This window comes from Sorex araneus, chromosome 1 (genome assembly GCF_027595985.1).
Source record: "Sorex araneus isolate mSorAra2 chromosome 1, mSorAra2.pri, whole genome shotgun sequence".
NCBI lineage: Eukaryota > Metazoa > Chordata > Mammalia > Eulipotyphla > Soricidae > Sorex > Sorex araneus.
The window spans coordinates 396,069,191-396,083,374 of NC_073302.1; the positions used below are offsets into that span (position 1 = coordinate 396,069,191).

Below are 14,184 nucleotides of genomic sequence, written 5' to 3' on the forward strand. Positions count from 1 at the left end.
AGCAATTTATGTAATCAGTGTTTGTGTATAAAAGAATAATATCCTTACACTAATTTTACTTTTGTTCAACTCATACTAATTTCTTAATGATGGCCTTATTCTAGTAATATCCTTCTAAAGTAAAGAGGAAAATTAAGGAAGAAGAGTAGTAAATTTTGAGTAAAAAAATTTGAGATTTCAGTATGAACTCTTAAATAAACCAAATGACACATTCTCTTTTTCTCTATAATTAGAAAAATTATACACAGAAAACTTCAGTGAACATCTAAGTCTTTAATATATTTTAACAGTATTAAATAAGGTTAACCAGACTATGTGCATGATTTGCAGAATGTTTTACCTGTTGACAATTTTACATGTGTAATCTGATTGCAAAGGTAAAAGTACTCCCATTATCTTTTTTACTTAGAAAATCTTTAAATAAGCAATTACACCCTATAATTGTCAGAGTTGTATGTATGAAATGTCCTGCAGATTTCAGAGATTTCTAATGGAAACTATTTCAAATAAAATTGGAGCTAGATATTTTAGATACTATCAATACAACATCTTGTTATGTCATTTGTAATATCTAAAAAATTAATAATAATTATGTAGGCAAACAGATTTTTCTGATGTTAAACTGCTGACATCTGATGTTAAACTGCTAATTTTTCAAATTTTATTATAAGACCTTCAAATGCTGCATTATTTTTTAGTACTATGGCTTTACATTTTCAATTCCACTATTTTCAATTAAATTTTACATTTGTAAAATCACGTATTTTCCCTTTACTCCCATTTTCTTGAGTGCTCTAACTATTAAACTGGAAAAACATATTGAAGAGACATTTAGGGGTCCTACAGATAGTTCAGTGGGTAAAGTGCTTGCCTTGCATGAGCCAACTTGGGTTCGATCCCCAGTAGCCCATATGTCCCCACAAGGCCCACCAGAAGTGATCTCTCAGCACAATAAGCCCTAGAACTAGCTGGAAAGACCAAGTAAGATAAAATACATCAAAAATAAATAAAAAATAGAAATGATCAATACTTGGCAGTGTCTCTTAAAAATAATTCACAGAAAATATAACGTTTCTGATTAAAAAAAGAATGCGACTATCATTCTTAAGCTAAACTTATTACTAATCTCTGATGTCCCTCAACACACATTTAAAGTTTTTGTTGAAACAGTTTTAGGTCTTGCATTTCTTTTTTTAAAATGCATGTTTTTTGGGCCGGAGCGATAGCACAGCGGGTAGGGCTTTTGCCTTGCACCCGGCTGACCCGGGTTCCATCCCCGGCATCCCATATGGTCTCCCAAGCACTGCCAGGAGTAATTCCTGAGTGCAAAGCCAGGAGTAACCCCTGAGCATCGCTGGGTGTGACCCAAAAAGCAAAAAAATAAATAAATAAATAAAATGCATGTTTTCAATTACCTTATTTTCTCCTTCTAGATCAGAGTGGATGACCATATTATCAGGACAGAACAAGGACTTCTGCTTCGCAGTCTGCAGCAGAAGAATTCAGGCAATTACCTCTGTCATGCTGTGGAACACGGATTCATGCAAACTCTTCTTAAAGTGACCCTAGAAGTCATTGACACGGAGCATTTGGAAGAACTTCTTCATAAAGATGATGATGGAGATGGCTCTAAAACCAAAGAATTATCCAACAGCATGACCCCTAGCCAGAAGGTCTGGTACAGAGACTTCATGCAGCTTATCAACCATCCCAACCTAAACACTATGGATGAGTTCTGTGAACAAGTGTGGAAAAGGGACCGAAAACAACGTCGGCAAAGGCCAGGACATGCCCAAGGGAACAGTAACAAATGGAAGCACTTACAAGAAAACAAGAAAGGTAGAAACAGGAGGACCCACGAATTTGAGAGGGCACCCAGGAGTGTCTGAGCTGCTTTACCTCTAGAAACCTCAAACAAGCAGAAACTTGCCTAGACAATAACTGGAAAAAATGCAATATACATGAATCTTTTTCATGGCATTATGTGGATGTTTACAATGGTGGGTAATGCAACTGAGTTCCACCAATTATAAATTGAGTCCATGAGTAACTAATCTACCAGGCTTTTCTTCCTAATACCAACACCTAATAGAGGTCAGGTGAACTCAGATGTTCGCTTTAGCAGACTTAATTTTTCCTATGAGATTTCATTGTACAGGTTTCACTTTTGTTTTTGCCTGAGAAATAAAAATGTCATTTACCATATTGCCATCAAAAGAAGAAACACTGCATCAGCAAGGCCATTTCATTGAACTAAAAGATTAAAATAAACTGCATGGATTTACTAAGCTGATGAATATTCCAAAAGGTTGTTGGATTCAAGGATATTATTTGTCTACCGGCACTCATGTTTATATGTACTGGAGGAGTAAAATGATACTGACTGAAATGGTCTGTGGAAATATAAAAAAACATAAACCATCCATCATCCAGAAGAAAAATGGAATACACTGATCTACTACTGATGTCTTCTTTCAGCTTTGATCTAAATATGTATTTTATTAAAACTATAATTTAAATGTACCATGACAAATATGCAGTAAAATATTAGCTCTTTTCTAAGCTAGAATAGGTTTTTTTGTCTTACAACTATCGTGCTATGTAGTTCTTGTTTTAAAGTTTCCAGTTGTGTGCTGCTTTTTCCCCCAACATTTTGTTTTCAGTTCTACATGAGGGACAGCCAAAATTGTTTTAGAGATATATCAACATCAGTAACAGCTAATTCCTAAAACATGAATTTAAATTATTCCTTATTTCTGAGGAATTCAAACAAGTAACATATCCCCTTACTTAAGTATTATCTAAATTAATTTTAACCCACGTATTATTTAGACAAAAACAGAGCATTTGACTGGAATAAAAGGGAAAAAAACAAAGCTGATTTGATAAATGAGTTTTTTGGTTACTAATGGATCAATGAAGAGAACAAAATGGACATTTAATGGAAATAATAAGCATTGTCTTTAAGAAATAGTGTTAATAGAAATGTCTCAGTTCTGTGCTTTGATCCCTGCATAGTTGAGACATAAAAACTCTCTCATGATTCCATTGGAATCACATCTGCTTCACTTAATTTTTTCAAAGACAGATCAATAATATACAAAGCATCTGAAAAAGTTGCCAACTCCATATCATTTTACTTTTATCCTACTTTTTAAAGCAATTATCTGTCTTATCAAAGAATACATGACTCTTCTTTATGAGAGAACACATGACTCTTCTTATGTCATCAAAAATGACTTTTATGCTATTTCCCAGGAAACAACTCACATTCAGAACATATAAACCTTTTGTTTTTCTGGCAGCAATTTTAAGAAGTAAGGTCAAAGGTCATTAGTTGAGGGTTTGCCTCTGCTGTCCTAAGATGATTCTTTGAGAATCATTGACTCCAAGATTCCAGGATGTATAAAATCTTTAACATCACAATAATTTCTCTTGCACTGCACTCACCTTTCCAAAAATCCCTTCCTAGGTTCTTCATTATGCACAAAAGTACTAAGTAACATCTATTGCTAATTAATAAAACAGCACTGAATTTCTATCGCTAGCTATCTTGAGATTCTAATTAACTCAGAATTAAGCATTATTTTCTCACCTCAGACTACAGTGAATTAAAAAATACTTGATCAGCTGAAATATTTCACAGATGGAAGCTCATGTTTCAGTTCTAATGATTATTTTTGAATAAACAATTTGTTGACATTACAAATTGTTACAAATGAAAGCCTAAAATATATTACATTTAATTTTAGGCTCCATTGATTGGTGTGGTGTTACTTTTTGAAGCACATTCTTAAATGGTAGCTTAAATGTTAAACTATTTGAAGGGCACACTCCTGTAGAGAAAAAATAAATTGTTTGACATATGAATCAAAGAACAGAGTGCTCCAAAAAATAAGTCTTTCTTTTATTTTCATAGAATATATTAACTACTAAAATTCAGTGTTGCATTTCATTCTAAAATTGCATTTGAAATATATTTGTGATAATGGAATTATTGTATTTCTTCTTACTGATCCTGAAAATAAAATATTTAAAGGCATAGAGATTGTATAACTTCAAGACTGCCTTTTAATATTGGAATGCATTTTATTTGACATTATGAAATACCAATAGAGAGTCTAGACTTTAAGAGAAAGGTAAAGAAATGATCTAGTAGCATGTTTTTATAAATGATCAGGTCTATATTTTCAAAAATAATGATTGATATGACTTGCAGGTAATAAGTTATTACAGTCATAAACTTCTGCCAATATGGTTTGAAAGGGGAGAGGTTGCACGAAAAATAATTAACATCCCATTTTATTTAGTTCCAATAGACTATGGCATATGCATGTATCATCAGAGTTGAAACTTTGTTATGAGACTCATGTGACCATAAGCAAATTATGACAGCAATCTTAAGGTAGGAATAAAGGTATATGGCAGCAGAGAAATTCTGGCCTAGTGAAATCAAATGTAAAATGTAAATGCATGTAAATGCACACTTAATGCTACTTTTTATGTATTATTTGGTGATTTTTTCAATGGTATGTGTTTAATATTTTTGCTACCTACACATTAATCAAAGAGATGTAAATAATTTTGAAAAGAAGTGGAAGAACAGTGTAAAATGCAATTTTTATAGGTACTCCATTTCAGTATGATCAATATCATCTTAAAATGCAAAATTTTTCTACACAGGTGACAAGGTGGTTTATGTGCTATTTTAGGGCAGAAGGTGTTTGTCAATTCAAAGAGCATGGGGTTTTTTTGACCAGGTAATAAGTATGTCCCATATCTGTATTTATTCATTGCATTTCAGATGGGAACTAAAGAACTGGAGAAAAAAATGTAATGAAACTGCTGCTGTAAATTATTCATTCTAGCATGTATTCAGTTGCTAAATACACCTTTCTTTAAAATATTTGAATTCAGATGTCTTTACTGTTCCCTGTAGCACATGATCCCAAGGAACATATCTTTAGAAACTGGTGGGAAACAGAGGCAGATTGCTAGATAATCAGCTAACAGATTTCTTCATTGTAGTTATATGTAAACTGGGTTCTATATTTATGGTGATAGTATGAAATTATAGCCCTTTAAGTTAAATACTCTCTTTATGTTATACCTAAGAAAATTAATAAGGGGATAAAATTCTATATTATGTCATTGTCATAATCAGTTTGAGTCTATTCAGGATATCTAAATATTTTCAGTGGTTGTTACTGAAATTGCAATATTGGTTATAAGCAAGCTATTGACTAATATAGAGACATGAATTAACATTTTGAAATTGTTGTTTTATGAATTCATTTTTAAATATGGCTGCATTTACTTTATTGGAAATCTTAAAATTCTGTGGCTTCAGACACATTTAGCAAGTAGGATTCAATGTCACGTTTTTCTGTAATAATGTATTAGGTATAAACTGACCTAAGGCCAAAGACATCCATGCTTTTTATTTGTTTGTAATAATTACTTATAGTCAATGTTAATGTCTGAAAAATGCATGTTTCCATAAAAATATCATTTTTAAATAATTTCCAAAATTCTATTTATTTCATTATTCAACAATTCTCCTATATTAATTAAATATACCTTATTTAAATGAATATTTTAAGACATCCTATAAACTAAAGAGAAAATGAAGTCACATAAATGGTGTCTTTCATGTACTATGGCAATATTCACAGCCAAGATAACTGACCAAAACAGTTTCATTTTCATTTCAAACATGAGGGCACACACAAGTAGAAACAGAGGTACCAAATCAAAATTAATGAACTAAAGAGACGATTTTTTTTAAAAAAGCAAAGAGATTAGCTTTCAGATGTTCTACCCTCTAGAACTAAACCTCTACCTGTTTGCTTACATTTCAATTACAATATATTTTTTAAATCTACTATGAATAAGGCTCGGTTAGGTGATGAGGCTTCAAAGATGAGTGAACCTTACTTCTGTCCTAAATAGTTCATAGGTCGATAAAGGAAACAGGTGCTGGCACAATTTCCCATCACCTAAAATGAAAAGTCTTGCCTGTTTCTCAGAACCCTAGATGAAGCTAACCACCCTCTCTGTGCTAAATCTGTGTCTTGGGTATAATTTTTGTCTTATCAACACACTTTTCACAGAGAAATTAATTTCTACTCTTATAACCTCTCTGCCTTTCTATATTGTATGTTTCTTGAGGGCAATGTTTGTGTCTTATTTACCACAGCCGCCCATGCCTAGCATGGTGCTTTGTAAAATAAAATGAATAAAGTCACTGTTGGGAAGCATGAGATTAACCTTGTTTAAGTGCAAGGTGAAAATGCGCCATAAAGGTGCAATAGCCACAATGAAAAAATAAAAGGCTTAATCTGAGGAAAGAGATTTTGAAAAAAAAAAGTTCATAAAATAAGTGACAAACAAGATGTGAATTGAAATTTAAATGAGTCTTTTTTTCAAGATAAGGTTAAAAGAAGGGCAACCTGGACAAAAGAAACATAAATGAAGAGAAAGAAGTCATGTTTTTGTTTCCTTGGTTGCTTTTGTGTAGCTGGGTGTGGTCCCCAAATAGGTATTATTATCGATTCTCCACTCAGTACTTATTCATGGCAGCCTCATGGCACCATATGGGGTGCTGGGAATATCGAACCCGGGTCAACCATGTGCAGTGCAAACACCCTACTATCTGTACTATGGAAACTAGTGTTCCAAACAGATTGAATTTAGGATTAGTAAAGAAAAGCAAAATGCCCCACTTCTACAAATCCAAGGGGATACATTTATTCTTTTTTTTTTTCATGAATTTTCATTTCCTGATCTCTCTAGCCTACATTTTCACTGCTGGCACATGATCTCACTTTCTTTGCCTCCACTCCTTTTGCTCTCCATTTTTTACACCATACTTTTGATCCCTTCTATCTTTACTCATTCAGCTGGAGCCATAGCACTGATATAACCATTGTCAAACTAATTCTGTGCTCACAATCCCTTTCTAGTTCCACACCAAGCTTTATGTGGAATCTGTAATTCCACAAACCAATGGTTGGGAGAAAGTGACTTAATAACATTGATCCCCATCATGCTACCACAGTTCAATTTCAGGTTCCTCTTACAATATCTACCAAGATCATTCTCTCACTCACATAAGCTGCTCAGCCTCAGTTAATTAGCAAGGTGTCTCACAAACAATTTTCTTCAACGACAAGATTAAAAATAGGAACCCATATTTGTGAAATGAATAATATAAACAAAATACTCCACTGACTAATGGTGTGTAATGAACAAAGACTTGCAAATTTTAACTCTTTTTGTTTAAAAAAAAAACTAAGGAAGCCTTGGTCCAGAGCAATAGTATAGTAGGTAGGGTGCTTGCCTTGCACAAGGCCAAGCTGGATTTGATCTCAGGCGCCATATATGATTCCCTGAGCCCAGCCAAGAGTGATCCTTGAGTGTAGAGCCAGAATGAAAGCTCTAAGCATTGCTGCAGATGCCCCCCAACAAAACCAAAACAAAAAAGTTGTAATTACATCTTGAATTTGCCAATTTTTATAATAAAATTATATAAAACTGTCATTTTTCTCTCAGATAATGAAAGAATATATTTTATTACTCTTAACCTAAATTATATACTTGTAGGTATACTATATTAGCACAGTATCTATATGAAAGCTTTCATAAATGTGTTCAAGTCATCATAGTTTCAGTAAATTTTGTTCTCAACTTTTCTCCTTTCTTTGTAAATCTCACTAACATTAGACTTCAACTAAATGAATTTTAAAGTACACTTGTGTAGCCCAGTTCTTACTTTTTGATTGCTCTATTGATGCCTAAGTCTACAAACTTTGTAGACAAAATTTTGGGTCTGAACAAAAATAAATTCTACAGTTTAGGATTTTTTAAAAAAATTACCTCTAATATTTTTTCTTTTTTTTTGGTCACACCCAGTGTTCTCAAGGCTAACTGCTTTCTCTGCACCCAGGAATTACTTCTGGCAGGACTTAGGGAACCATTTGCAGTGACAGGGATTTGCTTGCAAGGCAAGCATCTTACCTGCTGCCCTATGTCTCAGGCCAAATTTCACCCCAATGTTTAAGAGTTCTACCTGTATCTTTCAAAAAGATAATTTCATTCTTGTATATTTTTGTATATTTTTGTGCTTTTATGCAATGTTTTATATTTCTTACATATATCATAAATCAGTATAGTTCTCTATATGCCATTTAATAAATTCTTGAATTTTTATTCAAATTAGCATACTTGCTTTAAATTTGTATTTTTGACACCTACCAATTTTGGATGGGCTGGAACGATAGCACAGGGGTAGCCTTTCATGCAGCCAACCCTTGTTCAATTCCTCCGCCCCTCCCTTTCTCAGAGAGCCCAGCAAGCTACTGAGAGTATCTCACCCACTCGGCAGAGCCTGGCAAGCTACCTGTGGTGTATTGGATATGCAAAAAAAACAGTAACAATAAGTCTCACAATGAGAGACATTACCGGTGCCCGCTCAAACAAATCAATGAGCAGCAACGGGATGACAGTGACAGTGACAGTCACCATTTTGGAAACATTGCACTTCACTTCTTTGTATAATTTTTTACTTTAATAGTTTATTTGTTGAAACTGATTATATTTCACAGAGTTCACAAAGAAATTTAAATTATTAATTTGTGATATTGGACAGCATTAAAAAAACTGGTATCCATATGGAAAAGAAAATATTGAATTTCAACAATTATCAAATATATTAATTTTGAAAGGTATTAGTAAATAATCAGCCCAGGATTACTAATTTTGACATAAACAGTAGTCTCGTCAGTAATATTAAGAAGAACTCAATTTCTAATCTCTTCTAGATTTTAAAGTACATACAATAGCAAATATTAAAAATACAAAATTCCCTAATCATTCAAGAAGTGATACCTTGTTTCTCCCAGTGAAGATTGGAATATAATTTGTTACAGTTTCAATTCTGCTCTATTTTTTATTTATTTAATTTATTTATTTTTAATTGAGGCTCCATGAGATACACAGATACAAAGCTGTTCATGCTCAGATTTCAGTCAGATTGTGTTCCAATACCCGTCCCTACCAGTGTACATTTCCTACCACCAATGAACCCAATTCCCACACCCCAAGCCCCACTGCTCACCTGCAGCCTGCCTCTATGGCAGGCATTTTTCTTTTCTCATTCTCTCTCCCTCTCCCTCCCTCCCCCCTGCTTCCTCCCCTCCCCCCCCTCTCTCTCTCTGTTCCTTTACATACTTTCATCATGCAGTTCTTATCCAGACTGATCATTTCCAATTATTATTACCATAGTGGTTCCTTCTCTATCCTACCTGTGTTCTTTCCCCAGAACCTGAGGTAGTCTTGCAATCATGGACCAGTCCTCCTGTCCGTGTTTCTACTGTTCTACTGTTTCATACTATGTTTTTATTTTTTTTAATGTCCCACAAATGAATACTGTTCCATTTCTCAAACTATATTTTCCTTGGTGATGTTGATTAAATTATAGTGTATCTGATATTTTATTTTCATTACTATAAATCTTGATTAAAGAAAAATTTTATATATACACAAAAAATTATGTTATCAGTGTATTTAACCTTAGAGCAAAAAGCTTTACAATATGTTGAATTATATTACAATCTAATTAAATATATATAGTAGTAGATAAAATAAAAATAACCAGAAATAATAAAGGCTTACTAAAAGAAAAATAAAGGCTTACTAAAGTTTTTCTCCTTGTAATAGTAATATTTAATGTTTATATTGCTTTTAATGTTCAAAATATTTTCATGACCTTATTTGATCTTCCTTATATGACCAATTTTTAATCTTCCCTTTTAAGGAAAAGACATAGCTGGTTTATTTTAAGAATGACTTCAGAAATTAATATCCAAGATTATAATCTGTTTGTAATCAAATCCTTATTTGATTCTATTAGAAAATAATATTTTTATTACAACATGTAGTATTTAGTATACTTTTAATATATTATCACTGCAATATTATTTAAGGAAAATTATTAAATTGGGTACTTGGTAACATGAAATACTAATATGGATGATGCATAAAGCAAAGATAATACTTGAATCAATGTTTATACTTCACTTCCCCTAAGGAAAAATACCTGAATCAAAATGTTTATATTTCACTTCCCCTAAGGAAAACTATAATAGAAAACAAGAGAACATTTATATTATACACTTTAAATGAGTCAACTAGCATTAATTCTTTATAAAATAAGGTTTTTCACTTTAATATGTGACCAAGAAAAAAGTCTTATGAAAGTAATTTAAAGTTTATGAAATTCCCCCATAAGTGAAAAAATGGAATTGTCTTATTTACAATTTTAAATGAATACTTTCTGAATACATTTTATTTTTTCAATAATCAACTATAAAATTTGTGAACAAAATTGATTTTTTGTTTTAGTAAAATTTCATATAATAGAAAGATCAAGTTTTCAGTACTTTTCATTAGTTTATAATTCTTTGAGGGCTGGAGAGATAGATTTTATAAGCATTTGCCTTGGACACAGTCAATCTAGACTCAAACCCTGATATTATTTACATTCCCCCAAGCACCACCAGAAGTATCCTGAGTATAGCACCAGGAGTAAACTCTGAGCACATGTGAGTGTGGCCAAATAATAAAAATAATTAACTAAATAAATTTTACTACTTCCTACTACATAAAACTTTAGTACACTGTTAGTAAATGCCAGAGAAATTCTCTTCAGGTTCTTCTTTATAAATGATATATAAAATCATTTATTATACATAATTTTGACTCGTCAAAAATTAATATTTTTCTTGATACATATGTATAGATTATTTCATTTCAAAGAATCAGGTTAAAAGATAATAACATAAAACTTGAGACTTTTGTAATAGTCTGTATAGTATTTTTTGAATTCTAAGTTCTTAGTTGGCCACTTGCTTTGTTTTCAGCCCCACCTGTTAAGAGAGCAGTACTTCATCTGGTGGAAATGAACTGTAGGAGAAACAACTTGCTTTGGAAAGAAGTACCTAGATCCAGTCAACTATCAATTTAACAAAGAGCCCCCATAAAGTCCGTTTTCTAAATTTTTATTACATCATCTGAACCACTTTTGGAGATTATTTTTAAATCTAAGATTATGTATTAAGCATAGATTAAGATAACCACTTTTCACTGGATGTCTCTCATAACCAGTTGTGTCACTTCTGCTACACCATATGGTATTCTGCTGTGTGACATTTGATTAAAATACATCTTATAAACTAGATCAACATCATAAAGTTCTACAAAATATCTCTGCATTATTATAAGCCTATGCTCTTTGAAAGAGCAGTTTCCAGTAAAAAAAAAAATTGGTATTGTCTCTTTATATCACTTCTAAATCTTCATGATGACACCATAACAAAACAAAGCAAATTTGTGTTTTGAAAGCCAGTATAATATCATCATTTCTTTCTCATTCTTTTTAAAATTAGATTTTATTTTTTATGATTTTCCTCAACTCTTTGGAGCATCTGGCACATCTTTTTATCTTTTTTTCTACTTAACAATCTATCTTGAACATTCTAATATTCTTGCCAATTACACATCTATCACCTATATTTCACTGCAACTTACTAATGTCTCCAGGTCTGTTTCACTCATTAACCAGAGATGAAGAAATGATGGAGGTCTTACTTGCATGTGTTTACAATCAAGTTTAAAGAAGGGTGCGGCCAGAGTATTGAACTACTGTTCTCACTGACCAAGATCACGAGCCATCCTAGCACCACTTGGGATGCCAAATAAATAAGTGACTAGATAGACAAGAAACTTGAACTTCAGGATATTAGAATAAAATAGAGCACAGTTTGAAAAATTAAGCATATTTTCATTTATTTTTTGTGTGACTGGTATACCTTAAACACCAGATGCAATCTATCTTTGGTTTTGAAAGGTGAATAAGAATTTTCTCTGATTTTTTAGCACAATAAAAAAAGAAAGGGAAACACAGAGGCAGCATGGCAATTGCTGTTGAGTATAACAATACCTTTCCTAGTTAAACATAATGAAGCACTGTAGCACTGTAGCACTGTCGTCCCATTGCTCATCGATTTACTCGAGCAGGCACCAGTAACGTCTCCACTGTGAGATGACTTGTTACTGTCTTTGGCATATCGAATAGTCCATGGGTAGCTTGCCAGGCTCTGCCATGCAGGCGGGATACTCTCGATAGCTTACCAGGCTCTCCAAGAGGGAAAACATAATGAAGTTAGTAATATTAAATGTTTACAACATACTCTTCTTTATTAAGCACTATATTTGCATTACTTTAATTAATATAACAAATCAAACCCCTGTTTTTATTTTTTAATTTTAAATTTATTTTAATGTATACAAAAGCCACAATTCTTCATACAATTCTAGAGTTGAAGCTGATTAGATAACAAAGCCTCAATATTAAAATTGATAGATATAAAAATCAAATGTTTTATGTGAAATTTGTTATAGCTAATCACAGGGTTATTGTTTACCTTAGAATTTATTAAGCTATTTCTTGCCAATTAAGTCTTCTGTGTTTTTTTTAAAGACATAAACTTTCATGATTACGTTTCAGTCATACAATGATTGAGTACCCATTCCTCCACCAGTGCCCATTCTCCACCACCAATGTTCCCAGTATCTCTTCCACCACCCCCACCTCATCTCGCCTACCTCTGTGGCAGGCACATTTCCCTTTACTCTCCTTTTTCTTTCGGGTGTTATGGTTTGCAATATAGGTACTAAGTGGCCATCACATTTGGTCCTTCTGTGCGTTTTTGAGTTTAGTTGACTTCAATATTATTTTCCCATCTAATTTAGTGTGCCTTTCCTGGAATTTCAGTATTGAGGAAATAGGAGGTATCCCAGCAGTACAAAGACTTCAGGATCTATGGTCTGAGGAAATGAGTTGACTTAGTGGTGGTTGAGGAAATGGGCATTATTTCTGAGGCTTCAGGAACTGGGGGAGGGAGATGGTGGTGAGGGAGTGTGGGGGTGACTGCCCTTCCCCATTCTGAGAAGACACAAGTGTTCTTAGCCTGGGGACCTGGGTAAGTGAAATTAATAAATAAAGAAAATAAAATAAGTAAATGCCTTATTCTCACAAGCAGATGTGCCAGAAATAAAATTCTAATGCATTATTATTCCTGGGCACTTAGGCTACTATGAAGAAAAATTGCTATTTTAAGGAAAGATATCATGTGGAGAGACAGGGGAATTATCTTAAATGGATTAGGAAATCTATATAGGCTAATTTAATTAGCAGGGATTATCTCTATTGTAAAGCATGATAGAAAATCAAGTGGTCTTGGCACTGTGCAAAACTGCTCTGCTCATCACCCTTGACCCTTTAATTTATGAATATTTTTGAAATTTTTTAACTTCCCTGGACCTCAGTCCATCTAAAAATAGAGAATAACACTTCTTTATGTCAAAAGGGTAGATAGAAATTACTCATTAAGTTAAAGTAATAGTTCACATTCGTATTTAACTACTATATACTTACTTTGCTTCTGGGCTTATTGTAATGAAAAAAAGGCATTGCGCTTCTTTTCAAAATAGGGCACTAATTATATCTACTGCCACCTTCTCTAGATATTTAATGCTCCACTTATTGCCTCAGTCACTTGTACGTATTAATTCCTCCTCTTACAAAGTAATATTTATTTTTATTTATTTTTATTGAGTCACCATGAGATACAGTTATAGTGCTTTCATGATTGACTTTCAGTCATTCAGTCATACAATGATCGTAACACCCCTCTCTTCATCAGTGTAGATTTTCCACCACCAATTTCCCCAGTATCCTTCCTGCCACCCCCATCCTGCCCCACCCCTGCCTCTATGGCAGGCACACAAAGTAATATTTTAAAAAATACAAATAATTTACTCCAGTCAAAGCATTTATAGGACCATTTTGGGGGCAAAGCATACCCTCTTGATTTCAGGGCTTGCTCTTGGCTCTGTGCTTAGGGATCACCTGTGGTGGTACTCAGTGGATATATGAAGTGCTAGAAATAGAACCAATTTGACCAGGAGTGAGGCAAGTGTTGAAGCTTCTGTATTTTCTTTGGTACATGATGAGAGCATTTTTATATTCACCGTTTCCTATAAGAATGTTCAAAATAAATCATAAGAGATTTCTTATTTATGCTTTTTTATTTTCATCCTTTTGGAAGTCCCTAGTAAAGA

General features: G+C 33.1%; 1 protein-coding gene across 1 annotated transcript in view; it reads left to right on the plus strand.

The window, feature by feature from the left end:
• The window catches only part of SEMA3A (semaphorin 3A), a 233,688-nt gene extending 228,175 nt beyond the window's left edge, over window positions 1-5,513 (plus strand). The window contains exon 17 of the mRNA XM_004602145.2: window positions 1,434-5,513. Coding sequence (XP_004602202.1) covers window positions 1,434-1,889 — 456 coding nt within the window. The 3' untranslated portion in view covers window positions 1,890-5,513. The remainder of the gene's footprint in view (window positions 1-1,433) is intronic.
• The last annotated feature ends 8,671 nt before the right edge of the window (window positions 5,514-14,184 follow it).